Here is a 19,754-nt window from a genome sequence, read left to right on the forward strand (position 1 = left end):
GGTACACCTCTTCTTCTGTCACAAATACTTCTGTTTTCTAGAGAGACTGACTTTGATCAAAGCTATATACTCATTTAAGGTGACTGTCAAACAATATATAATAGTTAATTTCAAGAAAAACAACATGCTAGCAAGTATCTTCAGGAGAATAAAAGTGCGTTTTCCTTTCTAGTAAAACAGTCTCACCTGTTGCAAAGGGGAATGTGGACACATATGGATGCTTTAAGTTTGATTTTTCTGCATATTTGCAATGAAACAGAGTTGATTCAGTAAATTGAAAGGATTTCCATAAACTAAATAGTCTGTAGTATCATATGAACTTCAATTGCCCACATCTTAATTTGACAGATTAGATGCACAGAAAATAAAGAGAACAAAAGGTGAAGTTTCTGCTCTGGAATAATATATGTATTCAACTTTGATCCCCATCCTTAAATGAAACTTTAGTTTGAGTAATGTATACAGTAGATTGTTACAGCAGGTTTCAACTATACAGACCCACCAGCCAGAGGACACCGGCTGTGCACAGCAGAAATGTTTTCTCCGCTTCTTAATCTAATTTTCTTTAAATGACTCGTGAGTGAACTAATCTGTGTGTTCATAAGGTCAAGCACACACTTTTAATGAGTCATTATGTGATCTTCATTAGAAAACACACGCTCAATAGCTTTAATTATCATGCATGTGGATTTCATATTTGGAAGTACGATCATTGCTTCACAGGGGTCAATATATGAAAGAACAAAGTGTTGAATTGTTCCAGGTGGCAAAATCACTTGTTGCAGTGTCCCGCTGGAACTAATAAGGCAGGTCCATTTTCACCCTCTAAATCCCCTGCATTGGTTAAAATGACTGATTTACAGCTAAGACATTGACTAAACTCACATAATTATATGTATATTATATTTTACTCTTGTACAGCTGCTCTGTGTAAAGGGTGCAAAAGTTTCCCATACTGCTCACACAGAGAACATGGCCCTGCATATATGAAGCCTCACAGTTAAGAGCAGTGGTCCAACAATCTGCTATGGCTCATTACAGCAATAATCTGATTTGAGGCTTGGAGTCAGTAAACCTACAGTGCAGATTAGCACTTCTATTCTGATTTAAAGTGCGGGTTTTAAGGCAACAATGTCGCCAAAAATGTATGCGGTGTCATGAGGATTCAGATAAGTGATTTAGAAAGCAGAACACAGTGTTTTTATACCATTATGTTTGCTCAGCTTTAGCCTATCACAGTGAATTTTCCCCCCAATTTGTGAATGACACTCTTAATGTTTACTTCATCTGTTCAAACAGGGACAATGAAGGTAGGGAGAGCAGGGTTGAATGAAACATTTGATTCACATTTCCATCTATATCTTCTCACTTATGTAAATGTTAACAACTAAAAAATAGCCACATCTCTCTTTTACAAAAAGAGAGAGAAAGACAGTTATTTTGCCTTAAAGTAAGAAAAGAAATTCAACACTTTGGGGGTATGCATATTCTGGATTAAAATGCACTCTGTGACGCTGTGTGGCTGTAGACATTGTAACCCTCAATCATATTTAATTTAGAAAGAAAAAAACAACTTCAGAATGCTTATTTACAACCATTTGAAAGAAGAGTCTAAACAGTTCATCAAGGTTTAGAGTTCAAAGTATTCCATGTTTCAACCATCCCCTTTCTTCCCTATCAGACCAATGTGTAACAGTTATGTTTCCTTGAAGGAAACCCTGCCGCTTTGTTGTCACAAAGAATAATTACAATATAATTGCATGATGTAGTGTATGAAGCCATGCTGTGAGAGTAGCACACCAGGCCCAGGACACACTTTTGAAAATCAAACCAGGATTGTGAAAACTTATGGAAGAATGATTGCGAGCGAGAGAGCATTTGTATCCAAGGCAAAGGCTTTAGATGTTATGTGAAAACCATTCTGTGTCATGTGTTCACATGGAATACATATTACTTACATATGTAGGATGAAAAAGTACATCAAGGTCTGTCCTGTGGGACCACCAAACAACCTCTAACCTGCAGTCAGGGAATAAGTTAATGTAACTGTAGATTTTCTTAAGTACATGCCAGGGAATTTTTCCATGTGGACATTTCTGCTTATAGAAACCAAGTAGACCTACACTGTGATTTTACAGGGATGAAGATACAGCAATATCATGACATGTGAATGACTGTGTGGAAATGCTTCATTATTAGAAGCTGCACATTAATGCAAAAATAAGACCCTCTTTTAATGATAGTAGGAGATGCTGTAGTTCATATTTTCATATTCTCACTCACAGATAGCTTTTTAATTATATGCATTAAACGTATTGATGAATGCCGAGTTTATGAACTTGTAAGCAAATAGGTGCAGGCAAAGTATTCAGTTTCAAATTGGCTCCAGCCTGAACGCTCCGCCTGCTCTCACCGAGGATATTGACTTTCCCGCAAGTTAAAGTATTTAAATGTAGAGGGAGGCAGATGCTGTATGTGGACTGGAGGGAACCACAAGAAATACACGTGTGGGAGGAAGGTGACGTTGGAGTTTTACTATCTGCACATCTTATCGAGAGACAGCCGTAGCATCGTTACTTTAACTGCACAGAAAACAAATAAAGCCGCGTTGGCACACGTGGAATTCATTCAACATCTTTTTTATTTACTCACTCATCTTTACTAAATTCTGATGCTGATGCGCTCCGTGCGTAAAATCTAAACCACAGCCTGTGCTCTGTCACGCAGTCAATGAGGATTTATTTCTACTTGAAACTTTAATCAACTCCTTCATTACTGCGAAAGTGATTGACACGAAGAGGATTTGATGGAGGGATTTCGTGAAAGCAAAACTTCCCCCGGACCTTCAGTTTGGATTCAGTCACTGCAGCGCCTTTAAAACTTCCGAGACTTTTCATTGTCATCAGTGAAATGGAGATTGGATCGTCTACCTGCGTGGGACATTGACAGTTTTTGGATCTCTTAATTGCCACGGCTATCACTCTCTACATGTAAGAAGAGGGGGGGATAAACCCGTGCTGAAATCCGCATCAGGGGGAACTAAATTTCCGAGAGCTTCCAGCACCGAATCAGTGGAGTATTCATGAAGCAATATTTGAACTATTACAAGATGAGGCTGAGAACATCGAGGTTAGGTTATCTGTAAGTAAAGAGATGTCAAGATAATAGATTATTATGTAAATCATTAAATTCTGGCAATTGGTTAGACCTTTTAAATGTTTTTCTTTTTCTCTCAGGTTACTTCAGTTCACGGCGCTTTGCTTTTACGCACAGGTAACTCAAATTTTCACTTCAATAAAAATCATTAATGTTGCTATAAGTTATATAAGTTATACAATCAACTAAGTAAAACTCTACAGGTATTCGCCATGCTTAGGGGCTTTATAGCTCACCGTCTGTACATCTGCAATAGGCTGCAATAACAATGAAAACATTTTATTATGAGTGCTATGGCAATTGGCAACAATTCAAACATCTTGAAAAGAGGTAAGCTCCAGCCTAAAAAAGTAATTGTTAAAACACATGTGGATGGAGAACGGCTGAAATGAGAAAAAAAAGTCAAGAAGGGGTGAAAGATCATCGGTGGTAAAGACAAAAAAAAAAAAAAAACCTATCAAGGGGAAATGTCACCCCCGAGGATCCATGGAAGCATCTCAAAAACTCAACAAATAAATGAAAGAAGAAAATAAAGATGAATCATTTAAAATGTAATAAATTATTAATAGTTAACTAAAGCCAGGACCTTTAACTGTTTGACTGGCAATTTAAACCTCCTCACATTTGACATACAGATTTTTTTTTTTCAGGCTTCCTTCAGTCGCTAAGTAAACATTCTTCCACATTAAAAAGTCATTTCATATTTCTTGACATGTGTTTCCTATTGTCCGGCAGAACACTGTGCAGTCTCCTCCTAATTTCAAGCACCATGTCACCGAGCAGAGCCGGCTGTCGGACCGGATGAGCCGCAGGTTGACCCGAACCTACCAGCTGTACAGTCGCACCAGCGGGAAACACGTCCAGGTCCTGGCCAACAAGAGGGTCAACGCCAACGGAGACGATGGAGCAGTACACGGTAAGAAAAGACGAGGGGGGACATCAGAGAAGACATGTTTAAAAGAGCTCATATAACACCACCTGCAAGTATAAAAAAAAAAGAGCAGAGTCTATTTAACCACAGTGTTTAGGTTGTGCGCCCCAGTAGGAGGCAGGACAATTAGCGAGAAATACGCAAAATGTGCCCAAACTCTGCAGTAAGTGTCTCATTTAATTACACACTCACGTAGCCTATAATGTATATATATGTGTATATACAGAATAGGCAGCTGAACAGAAGTCCACATATGTTAATCCATTTAGGGAGGCCTCTGTTTTTTTATCGTCTCTGAAATGATAAAGCAACTTTACTTGAAGCCCGTGTGTTCTGGCCAAATCAATCCATACCGATGACAGCTGAAGGCCATCATCTTTAGGTACATCTCATTGCTTTTAAACGTCAGGAAACAACAGTAGAAAAAAAAAAAGGTGAAACATGTTCAGCCCCACAAACACGGGGATTGTTTAAATTCAGTGGTGCGCGGGCCGGTGTTGAAAAGCTGTATAAATTCTGTCGTTTTTGGCAGACTGCGAGAAAATGTTTGAGCCAGGAGAAACAGTAGTAGCAATTGTAAACATCGTTAGCAGCATCACTGTCGCCATCTAGAATTTATTTCTTTAGTGCGTTGGTGGTCTTGAAAATGAGCATGTGGATAAAGTCATTGACACCTGTTATGAATGACTTTAGCAGAGTTTTTTTTCTCTTCTCTTTACTTACAGCAAAAAAAGGAGGGAGGGGGCTATCTTTAACTTAAAATGAACTCAATTCCTGTCACTAAAAAGGGGTTTTCTGTCTTTTTTTTTTTTTTTTGATGTGTCTAGCCATCTTTCCACCATCCATCCACTCTTCAGTGCCTGCTGCCTGCTTTTTTGGAGGCTCATTTTACAAGGAATTTTCATTGCTTTACAACTCAATGTATGACTCAATTTATAAGGAGCGGTGAAGCCAGCATCTTCACTTTATACCTTTTTCTCCCCTTGCCTCTCCTGTCTGCTCTTTTGTCTTTGAAATCACTCTCTCTCTCTCTCTCTCTCTCTACCCACACACACACACACACACACACACACAGAGTCAGTCAGTCATGCACACATTGGCCACACATGCTAAGTGGGTGTCACTCTTGTAACCGGCCCAAATCTGACCACTGCTCTGTGCTTGTGGCTGTGTCTCTGACCGCAGTATTCTCACTCTTCTTTATCCCTAGTCTGAACTGCATCACAGCACAGCACAGCAGCATTTACAGACATTCAACAACAATCCCGCCGTGCGAAATCACTATCATTTGATGCTATTTTGGAAGACTTGCACGCTTTGTTAAAAAGGAGGCCGCTGGATCATAAAAGGGTTAAGAGGGGAACATTTTTTTGGTGATTCTGGTTCACTGCTGGTGATGCTTTCACATTGACTTGATGCCCTTTAATGATGACATACAACAGTCTCTGCTGTGCATTAAGAGTACATACAGAGAAGGGAAGTGCAGGTCATTTGTCTCACATTGTGTAACATCATGATCTGCATGCCTGCACCGTGTCAAAGCTGTGTCCTCTCATTATTTGCTTTCTGTTTGTCTGTGCAGCTAAACTGGAGGTGGAGACAGACTCTTTTGGGAGCCGTGTTCGTATTAGAGGGGTGAAGACAGGATACTACATATGTATGAACAAGAGGGGGAAGCTGATCGGCAAGGTAATCTGGAATTCATAGTTTTTGTGGCTGCATACGACTACGGCAACATCTTGAAGTTTGTTTCTTTCTTGGAAACGTTATTCCAGATTTATACACCACATTGTCGAGACGCATACGAAACCAGAACTAATTTGATTTTGAGATGTGTTAAGAGGAACCCACTGAAGGTTTCAAAGGATATTTAATTGTCTGGAAATAAAGATGATGTTTCCGCTTCCTGGAAACTGTCCAGAAATACTTCAACCCCAAACCCCCCCTCCTTTCTCTCTTTTTCTTTCCCAGAGGAAAGGACGAGGCAAAGACTGCATCTTCACTGAGATTGTTCTGGAAAATAACTACACTGCGCTTCAGAACGCCAAATACGAGGGCTGGTACATGGCTTTCACACGCAAGGGCCGTCCGAGGAAGGCCTCCAAGACCAAGCAGCACCAGAGGGAGGCCCACTTCATGAAGCGTCTACCCAGGGGTCACTTGCTGAGTGAGAGACGGCCGTTTGATGTTCTTCCTCTCCCCGTCCCTGCGCAGCCTTTCAGCAAGCGGACTAGACATTCCCATCACCAGCGCTCGGGGGGCCGCTGAGGACTGAAACCACTGAGGGAGAAACTGTGGATAAACCACCACAGAAGAACCACTACGAGACAAAACAAGTGCTTCCAGCAAACTTAACTTTTACAGTGAAAAGCCCGTACACACTTTTTGCCTCATTTTGTGGACTTATGTAATTCTTTGTACTGGATTGTATGTAAACATTGACTATCTAATCCGCTAGTTATTTCCAATTCAGACAGAAGACGTTAGGGAAGATTTTTTTCTTATTAAATCAGGGGGCAATTAAAGTGCAGAGAGAGCTCAACTGCATTGACATGAGTAAAAAAGCTTTGGTTTGAGAGAGAAGTGAGGACAATGAAGCTAGACATGGCAGCTATATGTGGATTTTCTTGTGGTTGCAGCATCTGAGTCTCAGTTGACATGCTATCTTGCCTTTCGAAGTCCATTTTTTTTGGAGAATTTTTTAACCCTTTTTTTTTTCTACATATATAAATATATTTTTACTGTAAAAATGTAAATTACGTCAAATGATGGAAATATTTATTGTAGAGTGTATATTAAAACCACTAAAGAATCAATTCACAAGCTCCTTGGCTTTTCTCTTGTGTGGTTGTTTTGGGACGGAAAGCTAGCACACATTGTTGTTTGCCCCCCCCCCCCAAAAGAGGAAAAAAAACTGTTGGTTTTTTTGTTACCCCCCCCCCCCCCCCTCCTTCTTCTTCTTCTTCTTCAAGCTGGGGACCCAGATAACTGAGGGGCAATATCTGTGACAGGCTACTGAATTCAATGTGCTCAGCAAGTGAGACTTGGCCCTGAATGGCTCGAGCTATGCATTAAAAGCGATGAGGTCAGCCCACCATTTTGGCCCAAACAAAGGTTACCACCATGTAGTTGCATTTCTCACGATCGCACACCGTAACCCTCTGATCAAATGGGCCCTTTGTGAAACCTCATATAAAAGGGCATGTTATACAATAGTGGGTTCGAATAATAACACGAGGAGGGGTCAGTTATCAAAAAGAAGCCAGTCACACAGGGAGGGGCTGAAAAGGGGGTGGGGGGGTGGGGGGGGGGGTTTGCAGTGAGGGGTTGCAGAAAAAGCATCAGGGCCTGTGTGGCAAAATGTGGCATCGACTGAAAGAGGGGGAATGGCTGGGAAGAGGCATTCGGGAGTGAAAGGGAGGCAGAAAAGAAACCCTCTTCCCAGAGGCAGTTGAGCATGACCATCAGAGGCCAAACGACAGGGGAGGAAGAAGACCCTGAACAGAGGGACCCGGCTGCTCTCACAATACATGAGCTGGATGTCCAATTTGTTAGTCAGTGTTTGCTGCCGCTGAAATTTGTTTTGACAGCAGCTCGAGTTCTGAAGACCATAAAGCATTAACAAAAAAATAACAAAAATGAAGACCTCAGCATGAATGCTTGGTGTTTAATGCATCAGCTCCACAGCACCTACTTCTTACACTCTATATTTAAAGTAGAATTAACACTGCACCGCTTCACAACTCAAATTCTACCTGATCAAGTATGTATAAATGCATTTTTTGTAACGTCATAGCTTTAATAAAAAAAAAAAAAAAAAGGCAATCAAATCCCACACAAGAATTTGCAAAACAACAGGACAGACTGGTTTTAAGATGTTTTGTTGTATTCCCGTTCTTTCCATCTGGAAGCACACAAAGCACAATGGCGAGAGAGACCTGTGGTTTTGTCTGTGCTTTTTACACTTGCTCTCTGGGTTTGGACAAGTGGTAAAAAAATGCAAGGAATCACAACGTTGAAACAATCTATATTTAAATGTCATTGTCTCCTTCAAACAGCACTGTTGTTTTTTTCATCCACTGTCTAAGTATTTGTGACTGGCCAGCGTTATTTTTTTCTTAATGGAACTTGCTGAAAAAAGTAGATAGATACTCAATTTTGAAGCAGCTATACCTTTTTTTGTACATGTCATTTATATGTATGTATATATATGTATACATATAAATGACATGTACTCTCAGAACCCCAAACACAAAAAGACGTGTCAAGCTAACTTCATATTTGTCGCAGTTTCACAACAAAATCAAATCCATTTGGAAGAAAATGATCTGTCTGCAGCAGTTTACATCTGTGTCTCTGCAGTTTAAGCTAGAGACCGCAAAGTCAGAGTGACCCTCTGGTGTAAAGTAACACAAGCCTGCACGGTCACCAAAGTTTCAGTAATGGCTTTCAGGGTGGCCTGCTACATGCAAGGAACATGAAGGTATTCAGTTAACACAAATGGGATGTGCTCGTAACGATGACCCCCGAACGAACAGGGATGGGGCATTGTGTGTTTTGAGTGTTTTACAAGGACATCAATGAAAAGAGGCTGGGTAGGTTATGTGACCCCCATCAAAACTGCAGCCCACTGGGTTTGTTGGGAGACAGACATCATGAAACAAGGAATAAAAATAGACACTGTTGGGAAATAATTTCAATTTTCCGATAAAGATTTTTTTTATATAAAAGTTGTAAAATGGTTTTTACTGTCAAAGAGATAATTTGGGAAAACACTCATGGCTCAGATGCAAAGTTTATAAATCTGAATGACTGCTAAAGGCGTGATCTATTTTACAGATTTCATGTGAGTCAAATATAAATGGCAGAACATATTTCAACAGTAATAACTCAGATAAATAGAACTTAATCAGTAAACATAATGAAAAGCATTGAACCTGTGCACAAGGCACTGAGTAAATTTTTAACGACGGCATTCACAAAAGAACGAGAAGCTCACATGTGAGTGGAAAAAATAACGCCGGGAGATTCTGCTTTAAATGCAACGCAGAGTGACTCCTCTCGCTCCCACAGTCGGAATTCACTGAGTTTTGCAGTCGACGTCCCCTTCGCCGGTCCCCTTCAGTTTCTTCAGCTCCCTCAGCAGCTCCTGCTCAAGGGTTAAGATCTCTTTGGGTTTCTTGTACTGGACAATGGAGAAGAAAAGTAATTACTTCAGCATTTCTATCTGTCTCCCTGCTGCACATGATGCACTGTGATTGTGTTGAAAGAATGCACGAAACATAAGGAACATGTCACAGGAAGAGCTATATAAAAGTATACTGTTGTAATGGCAACAGTATACAGTACAGTGACACCCAGGGTTTGAGCAACAGGTGTAAGAGGAACAATTGTAGCACAAAAAAAATCCACACTTCTTCTTAATGATTTGCATAAGATGCTTTATTAATGTATGTTTAAATCTTATGCATATGAACACTGTCTTATTAGTATCTAATGCAAGTGAGGTAGATTTGTGGGAAATCTTCTTTGCATTAGTAAAATGTACTTTCTGTACTTTTGCAATTATTCAGATTGTTCAGATGTTACTAGCCTGCATTCAACATTTAAAAAGGTGTCAACACATATCTCAGAATCCTATTTAAATGCTTCCATCTGCATCTTTAGCATGGATCAATTTATTTTTCACTGTTGTGTTGAACTTACGCTGACGATCAAAGTGTTGTTGGCATGTGTGAAGCTGAGGGCGGAGCTGTCCAATGGCAGCTGACAGCGATCTAAATCAGGAACGCCAAACTTCTTATAATACCTGTGGAGAGGATATCACAGGTTGATCACCATGCTGTGTAGACAAATGTATTGTAAACAGTGCCATCTATAGGGAGGACACCAGGATTACATCTAACAAGTACAGGAATAGGAACAGGTATTAAAAAAAAAAAAAGCAAGACCAAAAGTTTATGCAAACTTGATGGAAAAATCTGTGTACTCTCATGCACATTTACTTCTTGTTTGAGGTTTTTATGATGATGCATCTCTCAGACGCCTCCACTGAAACACTGAATACATCTTTGGGGTAGGGGAGGTTCCGGATTCGCCACTGAAAACTGGCCTTTGTGTCTCTACGCATGAACACAGGCTGTGGAAACGGAAAAAAAGTCATTTTGAACAGTTTTTAAAATGTATAAAAATAGGCTAAAACTAAAAAAAGTGCACGTGAAAGAAATTGCAGTAGTAACTCTAATATCCGTATACTTTAAGATTATAGAAGAAAACCTACATTGGAGCAGTTCTCCTTGATCACATCGGCGTCCGAAGAAGTGACAGAGCCGGCAGGTGGCTCCCCAATCTCTACCTGCCACTGGCCATGAGCTCCCAGCGTGCTTTTGTGACGCCACTTCCGTACTGAAAAGCACCAAATATTTGATGACACATAAACTCGCGCCATAAATATTTATTGAAATTTAGAAAATGATTCCCATGGGCTGGTGTGTGAAAGTTGTAACCTGTTGCTTACCGATGAGTTCATCTGTTTTTAAGTCATATTCCTCTGCCATTTCCTTTCCATCTGTAAAGAGGTAGTGGATCTTCCTTTTTCCTAAGGGTCGGAATTACAAAAATATATTAACATAAAAATCAGAGGGATAAAAGAAGAATAAGAGAATGTGTTTCCAGTTTAGCACAAATAAGCCAACATGATTCAATATAAATCCAACATGAAATACCATCATTGTTAGAACAGTAATATGTTATAATATATTCTTTTATTATACAAATTGTAATCTTCAATACATTTTTTGTCAAATCAAAACAGCATGGGCAGACTTATTGGAGAGATCTCACAATTCATGCAGCATAAATAAATGAGACGCTTACCAGGTCTGTTACAGTTTAAGCAGATTTTCTCAAACACTGCTGCAGTTGTCAAAACATTTACGACGAGTCACCGCAACATTTTAGCCTGAGCATCACCTCAACAAAAGGTCGGCAAACTTCAATTATAATTATAACTTATAATTCATTTATAATAACATACCTCAGTTTAGGCATCGCTTAAATATACATTTCTCAGCAACTAAAGCAGCTCAACGGCCCGATGCCGCCATCAAAGAAAATCCCGGAGGAGATGAGGAAGAAGGTTGATTGAAATACATCAGTATGGGAAAGGCTACAAAGCCATTTCTAAATCTCTGGGACTCCAAAGAACCACAGTGAGAGCCATAATTTCCAAATGAAGAAAACCTGGCACAGTTGTGAACTTTCCCAGGAGTGGCCCACTTTCCAAAATTCCTCCAAGAGCACAGCGACGTCTCATCCAGGAAGTCGCACAACAGCAGAGGACAACATCCAAGGAACTGCGGGCCTCTGTTACCTCGGTCCAGGTCAGCGTTTAAAAAGGCACTGGCCAAAAATGGCATCCATGGGAGAGTGGGCAAAGCAAAACAATCACTAAACCGCTAACCCAGGAGAACATGAAAGCTTCTTGGAGACCTTAAATCAGCGGGTTGTGCTTAAAAAAACTCTCCAATGGGGCTGAATTAAAGCAGTTCTGCAAAGAAAAGTGGCAGAGAAGTCCACCACAGTGATGATCTCCATTTATCATAAGTGTTTGGTAGTTGTGGTTGTAGAGATGGAACTACCGGCTATTAGGTTAAGGCGGATAATTAATTTTTTCACATGGGTAATGTGACGGTGTTGGAGACTTTTTTTGCTTTAATAAATAAAATTGTACTCAGGTTGCCTTTGTTTAATGTTACATTTCGTATGAATGTCTGAAACAATTTAGTATGAGATATATACAAAAGAGAAGAAATCAGGAAAGGGGGCAAATACTTTTTCACAATACTGCAACAGTCTTACAGCCATTCCCTATTTAACATGGCTTTTTATTGTCACAAACTATTTGCCTGATGAAGGTCTAGCAGTGAAATGTTCTGCATAAACATATCATTGCAAGTCTGACAATGTGTGAGTGTATTTGCAACTAGTCTGTCCTCTCCCCAGAAATCTCTGGTGATGGAGGTCACATGACTCAGGACCTATTCGGTTTGGTGGCAGTCTGGTGTCAGTCTGGTGTCATCTTGATCACATATAGCTACAGTATATTATATATCCATCTATAATTTTGTTGCCCTGTTCCATGCTGCATGATATTTCTTGGACAGAGTTTGTCATATTACTGGATTGTAAAGCCCCCAAAGGCAAATTTGTGATTGGTGATTTGCGTGTACAAATAAAATAAAAATTGAAATCTATTAATCATTAGAAAACGCCATGCATCACTGAATCAAATTAACACATTTATACTTCCTTATACTTGTACATAGAACATGAAAAATAGACTGAAGAACTTCACACATAGTTTTGAAAAGAATCATTTTCATTTGAGTATTGAACCAAAGCAACTCACACAACTGTTTCAGAAAACTTGTCGATGACAAGTCAATACTTCATTTGATGTATTTTGCTGTCTATTTACGTTAAAATAACGTGTGCCATATGCACAGTAGAGCCAGTAGTGCCACCTGTTTGCAGCCTGGTAACATTAATGTTGGCTGGAAGCTAGCAAACAGTCTGAACTGACGCTAGGCAAAATTAAACTAATTCAGGCGAGTAGACAACAATTATTGTTTCTATTAGAGCAAGCTGTTAGCCTTCGTTGTACTCACCATCGTGTATCAAAGCCGTTTTCTTTGATAATCTTAGGATATCAATCCAGCTCTGCACAGCCATGTTTCCAAAGATGTTACTGTTGCTCAGTGCAACTTCCGGACTCAACCTGTTACCACAGCAACCGAGGTCGAAACGCAAAATTTAAAGATTATTGTTTTAAAAAGTAATTGCATACATTATTTAAAATGAAGTTGTGGGGTTTAAACCACGGAATCCGTCCATGGTTTAAACTCTATGTTTAAACTACAAACATTTTTAAAGATTTAACCCGGAAGTAATACATTTGAATGGAATGTTTACCGTGTTGTTTTCTGTACGAATGGTTCCGCCTGGACAGGGGTAAGAATCAAAACAGTACTGTTTAAAGATATTCAGCTTTAAACGTGCACTTATCATTGAAAATGTTGGAAAGGAATTGAAGCTTAATTTATATGTTGAGTGAAAAATATGAATGAAATAACCTAAATTCCGACTTTTTTGCTGTTTCCAATGTTAGCACAAGCTAAAGGTGGTTAGCTGATGCAAAGATTGATTAGGATATGTTGCTCTCTGCTATCTGGATATCTGTATTATTAACATCCACAGCTCTCTGTTTTCCATACCAATAACAGAAAGCTCACATTAACGTTGACAGTGCATTTTATTGGCAGAAATGTATGTATTTAACTTCTGGCGTACTGGAAATTACACAACACGATAGACATCAATCAAATAGTAGTAGAGAACGTTTACTAAATGATTGTACTTACTGTAAATAGAATTGAATGTTACCTAACCTGGGTACTTTCATTGTGATACTCTTACATCACTACAGTGAAGAGGAATATATTGTATTTCATTAACTTACTCTACTACATTTATTTGACAGCCATAGTTACAAGTAACTAAACGAACTCAAGTAACCTTTTGAATACAGAACCTGTAACATCTTCCATCACTGTGAAATTCTAACTTTTAAAAAACTACTGATGAATTCAAAATCTGAAAAGAAACATCACAAATAGCAGACAAAGAAATTCAAAAGTTTAATACTAAAATTCAGTCAGTAAACACATCATATACTCATTGTTAGTAAAAGTCTATAGTATGCAATTGGAACACAGCTTAAGTTTTGGGTGGATTTTACTCAGCAAAGTTATGAATAATCTCATTATTCTGCTTCACATTACAGGCCACAGGCTCCACCTTCCAACATACAAGATGGAACCTCGTCACGGGATCATGAAAGCTTTCCCCAAAGTTAAAAGAGTCAGAGTGCTGCAAGGAAAGGATGACCCCCCTTTAAAGAAGAGACCTCTTGAATGTGATATCACAGGTTGCTACTTCATGTGTGTGCAGTACGCCAAAGTAGAAACCAGACGATGCATTTGTTCTTTATAACTCACTCTTTTTATCTGTCTTAGGAAACACTTTTAACGGTGTCACAGTCTACATCCTGCCTGCTGGAATAGGAAATGCCAGATGTCAGATATTCCAAAGACAAATTCAGCAGAATGGAGGACAGACAGCGAGTTCACTGTGTCCCAATGTCACTCATGTTGTTGTGGATGACAACATGGACAGTGGCAGGGCTCTGCGCTTACTGAAGGTGGACTGCATGCCCTCTGGAGTCCAACTGGTGAAATGCACTTGGTTGAGCTTGTGCATCAGTGAGAAACAATTGCTGGATGTAACCAACTACAGCCTCCTATTACCCAAGAGGTTAATGACTTAATATTGCATTAGTAGATGCTAGTATCTGAAAGCTGTTGTTAAGTGTATGTGTATCTTGTGATGTTTCCAGTCTATGATACAGACTCGCACCTGTCAGTGCATGCACACCGTCAGTGTTGTTTTCATTCACAGTACAGATATAGAAAGTGAAGAGGAAGGGAGATCAGACAGTCCCCTGCTGTGGAGGAGCAGTTTTGTAGAAAATAAAGTCATGGTGAAAGTGTAACTACTTCTCACCTATAGCCTACATCACATTTACCACCAAAAATTGAAATATTTTGAAAACTGTTGATTCCGAGACAGTGGATGTATATTCAAAAATGTGTGCCATCTTTAAATGTTCTGTTCCTTTTAGGGACTCTGAAACACAACATGAAAATGTTAAAGAAGACTTGCTGAATGATGAACCTGCTGCAGAATCTTTTGTAGAGCCAGTGTCTGATCAAATGAAGCAAGAGGAGACCATAGACATGGTAGGCTGCCATGAAAACACAGTTATTACCTGGTTATCGAGTTTTTCATTCCCTAAATAAATGTTGCATTCAAGAACAAGAAGTAAAACCTGAACACATAATAACAGCAGTTCTGTCTGTTTGAACTGTCATTATAGTTTTCTCACTCACAGACAGCTCCAGAAAACAAAGAGGAAGTGCGAGGAGAAGAAGACAACGTCTCTCAAAGTGACCTGGAAGCTCTCATCACTGGCCAGCACCCAAAGGAGGAGACTCCTGGCCCCAGCCTCGAGCCTGGTCCAAACTCTACTGCTCAGAAGCCGCTCTCAGGGAAGTGGGTCTGCGCCCAGTCTTCTCAGTCCAAAACTAATAACTTCAACAAGCACATCACAGACAAACTAGACGTTTTGGCCAAGGCCTACACACACCAGGGAGACAAGTGGAGGGCACTGGGCTACTCCAAAGCTATAAACGCACTGAAGAGCTACCACAAGCCTGTTACATCATATCAGGTATAGGACAGAATTGTATTGTGAAAAGCACAGAAAATACTCTAATTTAAACGACAAAGTACGCAGACTTATCAGGGATCTTTTGTCTGAGGTTCCCCTTTCTTTTAATCACAACGGTTTTCATTGCTTTCAGGAGGCTTGTCTGATCCCAGGAATTGGCAAACGCATGGCTGACAAAATTGATGAAATCATGGAAAGTGGTCACCTGCGGAAGATAGATCACATTGGAGAAGCTGTGCCAGTACTTGAGCTTTTTACTAACATCTGGGGCGCAGGAGCTAAAACTGCACAGCTGTGGTATCAACAGGTGAGGCACGCACACTTGTAGATTCAAAATACTACAGGTGTGTTAACGTGAATGATTGATGCGAGTCGTTGAACTCACTGGATATGAAGTTAAGGGATAATGTCAGATATGGCCCTGATGCCATTTTTGTCTTGATGCCAGTTAATTAGCAAAACTGTTTACCTACACTAATTCTAATTTATAGGCCAGATAATAACATTTCTAGGGTGAAACCATGGATGAGATATAATTTCTGAGAGTTATTGTTTAAGTTATTTTATAGTAATACTAGTTGTTTTATTTTATTTAAGATAACTAAAATCATATCTCTAATATTCTAAAGATTTTCTTTAAAATATTTCTTAAAACTGTGTCTTTAAGGGATTTCGCACTTTGGAGGACATCCGCACGAAAGCCCATCTGAGCAACACTCAGAAAATAGGACTCAAGCACTACGACGACTTTCTAGACAGAATGCCCCGAGAAGAAGCAGCAGCCATCGAGAAAGTGGTAATGCATCTTCATTTGTCGCAATAGCAACATGAAGCTCCAGTATGTTAAGTCAAGTTTACTCAGAGGTGTGATATCTCTGAAAAAGATTCCCCCTCCGACCCTTGGAAATTTGGAGGCAAAAGGCTTGAAGTAGGAAAAAGTTTGTGTCAGCTTTCCTTGACTGTTTGATAATGGAAAAACCAGACTGTATTCTCACAAAATGGAGCATCCCAGAGGGGAAAACTAACTCTTGAAACTTGCTGTATCTTAAGTTAGCCAGATACCTGTTCACTCCAGAGCGTTGAGCACTATGCTAGTTGTTTGCATATAGTATTACTTGGATTTTCTTTTTCCTCCAAAGCTGCCAGATAGAAAGTGCACATGAGATAGATGACTAAAGCATGTGTACTCCCTCAGGCTTGTCAAAATAATATGTGATGCTTTAGTGAGCTGACCTCCCAGTATTTGGCTGGGAACAGGTAGAGGACTTCTTGTTTGCCATTAGGAGGGACACAGGAGGAGAAAATACAAAATAAAAAGTATGCTTTTTGTATTTTTGAGGAGCCAAGTATTCAAAAAACTAAAACTTTAAAGGGCATCTATTATGCTCATTTCCAACACTATATGCTTTATCCTGGGACTCCAGTAGAGTAGCTTTGTATAATTCACAGTTCAAACTTGTTATTTATCTTATACTGACCCTCTGTGGTTAACTCTGTTCTCATTGGCCAGCTTTCCTGAAGCCTGCTTGAGTGGCAGTTGCATCAGAGTCATGTCAATGTACCGCCAATGCAAACCCAACATTTCTTGCTTCACTGCTTCAAATGAAAAGCTTTAAATGACTAAATGATGGGAGACTTTTATTGTGAAGAATTTACAGGAAATTAGCGGAGCTTCGGTAGGGGCGCTAAAAACCATGTGACATAATGACATATGGAGATTTTTGGAGCTCTTAGTTAAGTGGATCAGTTAGAATAATGCAGGGAGGAATAGTAAAAGTAGAAACAGACACAGTGATGATGATGTTTAATGAAGAGCTGCTGACAACTAGCGTAACTCCAACGGGTAAACTAATTATTGTACTTTGCTGTGCTGTGTAATGGGAAAAACACTCACAGGGTGCCAGTTCACCTCTAGTCATGGCTCACATGACTACCCCCAAAACAATGGAAAAATGCTGTAATATTAGTGGAGCAGAACAGTGAACTTGTGCGCTGTGTGTGGAGCAAATGACCATATCAAAAAAATCTGTCACAAGCTGATACTGGGTCGGGCTGAAAGTAGAAAAAACTGTTGGAATCTGAATATTCAGAGCAGTCTGAAGCTGGTGCTTTTCACAAGGATTATTTCTAAATACTTTTACCTTATTATTTGACACTTTGGCCATGGTAAATATGAACAATAAACATTGTAACATCATAGGTATGATTGAAAATAAGGAAAAGCATAATAGGTTTCCTTTAACAAGAAGAGTTTTCAGTGAAAAGGGAGTCTACCTTACCACAAAGGACACCGTATCTTCTTGTAGATTCCATTGCTTGTAAATAGATGACAAGGCCTGTACTTTTTAATATTATAGGGTAAATGTCTCATTTGATTTATTTTTCTGCTAATGTGCAGGTGAGGGACGCTGCCCTGGCTGTAGACCCGGGCCTGGTTGCAATGGCATGTGGCTCCTACCGGAGGGGAAAAGCCACATGTGGAGATGTTGATGTACTTATATCTCACCCTGATGGAAAGTCCCACAAGGGCGTTTTCAGCAAGGTGTTGCAGAGCCTCCATGACAGTGGTAAGCTCTAATATATTTAAGTAAGAAATTATTTCCTTATTTATTTCAGATGTTTGTGTTCTTTCAAAAAAAAAATACTCACAACAGTAACTTGTTTTTCTCTCAGGGTTCCTGACGGATGACCTGGTGAGCCATGAGGAGAATGGAGATCAGAAGAAATACATGGGTGTGTGCTGTTTGCCAGGACCAGGCCACCGCCATCGCAGGCTGGACGTCATCGTGGTGCCTTACAACGAGTATGCCTGTGCCCTCATGTATTTTACCGGGTCGGCGCACTTCAACCGCTCATTGAGAGCCTTGGCAAAGACAAAGTGCATGAGTTTATCTGAGCACTCGCTTAACAAAGGTGTGGTGCGTCAAGGTAGCTTGAAGACGTATAATGGCACTCCACTTCCTACACCTACAGAGAAGGAGGTTTTTAGTCTTTTAGGCATACCATACAGGGAGCCCCTTGAAAGGGACTGGTGATAATTTTCCAATCACCATCACAATGTATTTTATGGTTTATGTAAAAATAATCATGAAATTAATGAATGATGACAGTGGAAACTTCAAAAATGTGCAAACAGCCATCTTTAAGGATGTTTTACAGCTTGACACACCTGTTTGACTTGAATGTAATTTTTACTGTACAGATTAAATAAGGGGGTTCTCCCAAATCACAAGGCAACCGTTTTCTGACTTAATCCCAGTGGTATCTGACTTTCTGGATAGTTTAAATTGTATGTGCAGAGGTTTTTAGATATATGCCCTTTGAAACATCTGCCACAACCTCAATACAGTACAAAGATCTATTTTCTTAGAACAATTACTTCTGTAGAAAGCAGTTCAGCTGAAAACTAAGGAAGGACTGGGACACTACTTCTGGAAAGATAAGTTGCTGTTGAGTTTTACAAATGAAATGTGTTCCATCAACCACCATTATTTTATTGAATGGCAGCATAAGTGTTAAAGGCAAAACTATCTGCAGGGCTAGTTACCACTAGGTACAAGTGAAAAAGTATGGGCTTTGGCAAGTTGAGTGTACTGGCCTGTTTAAGAACATTTAACTGTACGATGGGTACTGTATATTTTGTGAAAGATGAGTAATTAAAATAAAAACATTCAAAGGTAGGAGCAGATTTCCTCATGTCTTAGGCTATAGGCTGAGTAGTAAACGTGCATTGCACCTAGTATCCAAATATGACTGTTGTCTAATAAGGCAAGTTTATTTGTATAGCATCATAATAGGCATCAAGACAAAATGTAAAAGCAACATAAGGAAATATTTGTGTGTGTACATATATATATTTGAAAAGAGTTAAATAGCAAATAAAAAGTCAAATAAGACAGATAAAACAAGAGAGTAAAAGTTACAGTGTAGTGTGAAATATTTATCAAAAACCTCACATTTGATTTAATATAGGCAGCGGCATTGATTTAAAACAGCAGACCTTCAGTTTTCTGAAGGGGTTTGCTCCAAGTATGATGTGCATTAAAACTGAAACCTGCTTCTGCATGTTTAGTACAATTTGCAACTTTTTCCCATCTGTACCACTCTCATCACGTTTTACACTGAATACGGTATGATGAAATAAAAGCTTTTTTATCTTGGAGTAAGACAACAAGGCCATGCACATGCAAGACAGACGCACCGATCAATGATTGGTCAGCCTACTCCCCAACTGTCTCCGGCCTATCCAATCGCGGTACAGTCCGCAAAACCAGTGGCGATCCACGCAACTGAACACCCCTCACGTTGCGCACATGG

The 19,754-nt window shown here is 39.7% G+C and overlaps 3 protein-coding genes across 3 annotated transcripts; 2 read left to right on the forward strand and 1 right to left on the reverse strand.

Moving 5' to 3' along the window:
- The first annotated feature begins 3,082 nt into the window (after positions 1–3,082).
- Positions 3,083–6,422, forward strand: fgf8b (fibroblast growth factor 8b). The gene is made up of 5 exons (XM_053332414.1): positions 3,083–3,141; positions 3,237–3,273; positions 3,892–4,072; positions 5,670–5,776; positions 6,059–6,422. Exons 1-5 carry the CDS (start codon positions 3,083–3,085, stop codon positions 6,353–6,355), a joined length of 681 nt encoding a protein of 226 aa, XP_053188389.1. The 3' UTR covers positions 6,356–6,422.
- A 1,907-nt stretch (positions 6,423–8,329) lies between these two features.
- Positions 8,330–12,835, reverse strand: dpcd (deleted in primary ciliary dyskinesia homolog (mouse)). The gene is made up of 6 exons (XM_053332825.1): positions 12,757–12,835; positions 10,605–10,685; positions 10,368–10,492; positions 10,093–10,226; positions 9,794–9,896; positions 8,330–9,272 (listed from the first exon to the last, which is right to left on the reverse strand). The coding sequence occupies exons 1-6, from the start codon at positions 12,818–12,820 to the stop codon at positions 9,168–9,170; spliced, it is 612 nt and encodes a 203-aa protein (XP_053188800.1). The 5' UTR covers positions 12,821–12,835; the 3' UTR covers positions 8,330–9,167.
- A 1,101-nt stretch (positions 12,836–13,936) lies between these two features.
- On the forward strand, positions 13,937–18,669 carry poll (polymerase (DNA directed), lambda). Its single transcript, XM_053331469.1, has 8 exons — positions 13,937–14,075; positions 14,164–14,461; positions 14,829–14,946; positions 15,084–15,437; positions 15,571–15,744; positions 16,105–16,233; positions 17,836–18,004; positions 18,111–18,669. Exons 1-8 carry the CDS (start codon positions 13,961–13,963, stop codon positions 18,470–18,472), a joined length of 1,719 nt encoding a protein of 572 aa, XP_053187444.1. The 5' UTR covers positions 13,937–13,960; the 3' UTR covers positions 18,473–18,669.
- The last annotated feature ends 1,085 nt before the right edge of the window (positions 18,670–19,754 follow it).

Source organism: Scomber japonicus, chromosome 2 (assembly GCF_027409825.1).
Source record: "Scomber japonicus isolate fScoJap1 chromosome 2, fScoJap1.pri, whole genome shotgun sequence".
Classification (NCBI taxonomy): Eukaryota; Metazoa; Chordata; class Actinopteri; order Scombriformes; family Scombridae; genus Scomber; species Scomber japonicus.

Bases quoted from the DNA above. Each gene is read 5' to 3' on its own strand.
- fgf8b (XM_053332414.1), top strand. From the start codon at position 3,083: ATGAAGCAATATTTGAACTATTACAAGATGAGGCTGAGAACATCGAGG. The intron at 3,274-3,891 runs GTAACTCAAATT...ATTGTCCGGCAG, and splicing joins CGCTTTGCTTTTACGCACAG to AACACTGTGCAGTCTCCTCC. The intron at 5,777-6,058 runs GTAATCTGGAAT...TTTCTTTCCCAG, and splicing joins GGGGGAAGCTGATCGGCAAG to AGGAAAGGACGAGGCAAAGA.
- poll (XM_053331469.1), top strand. From the start codon at position 13,961: ATGGAACCTCGTCACGGGATCATGAAAGCTTTCCCCAAAGTTAAAAGA. The intron at 14,462-14,828 runs GTTAATGACTTA...TGTTCCTTTTAG, and splicing joins AGCCTCCTATTACCCAAGAG to GGACTCTGAAACACAACATG. The intron at 15,438-15,570 runs GTATAGGACAGA...CATTGCTTTCAG, and splicing joins AGCCTGTTACATCATATCAG to GAGGCTTGTCTGATCCCAGG.
- dpcd (XM_053332825.1), bottom strand. From the start codon at position 12,820: ATGGCTGTGCAGAGCTGGATTGATATCCTAAGATTATCAAAGAAAACG. The intron at 10,686-12,756 runs GTGAGTACAACG...TCCGACCCTTAG, and splicing joins AACGGCTTTGATACACGATG to GAAAAAGGAAGATCCACTAC. The intron at 9,897-10,092 runs GTAAATGTGCAT...TCCTCTCCACAG, and splicing joins ATAAAAACCTCAAACAAGAA to GTATTATAAGAAGTTTGGCG.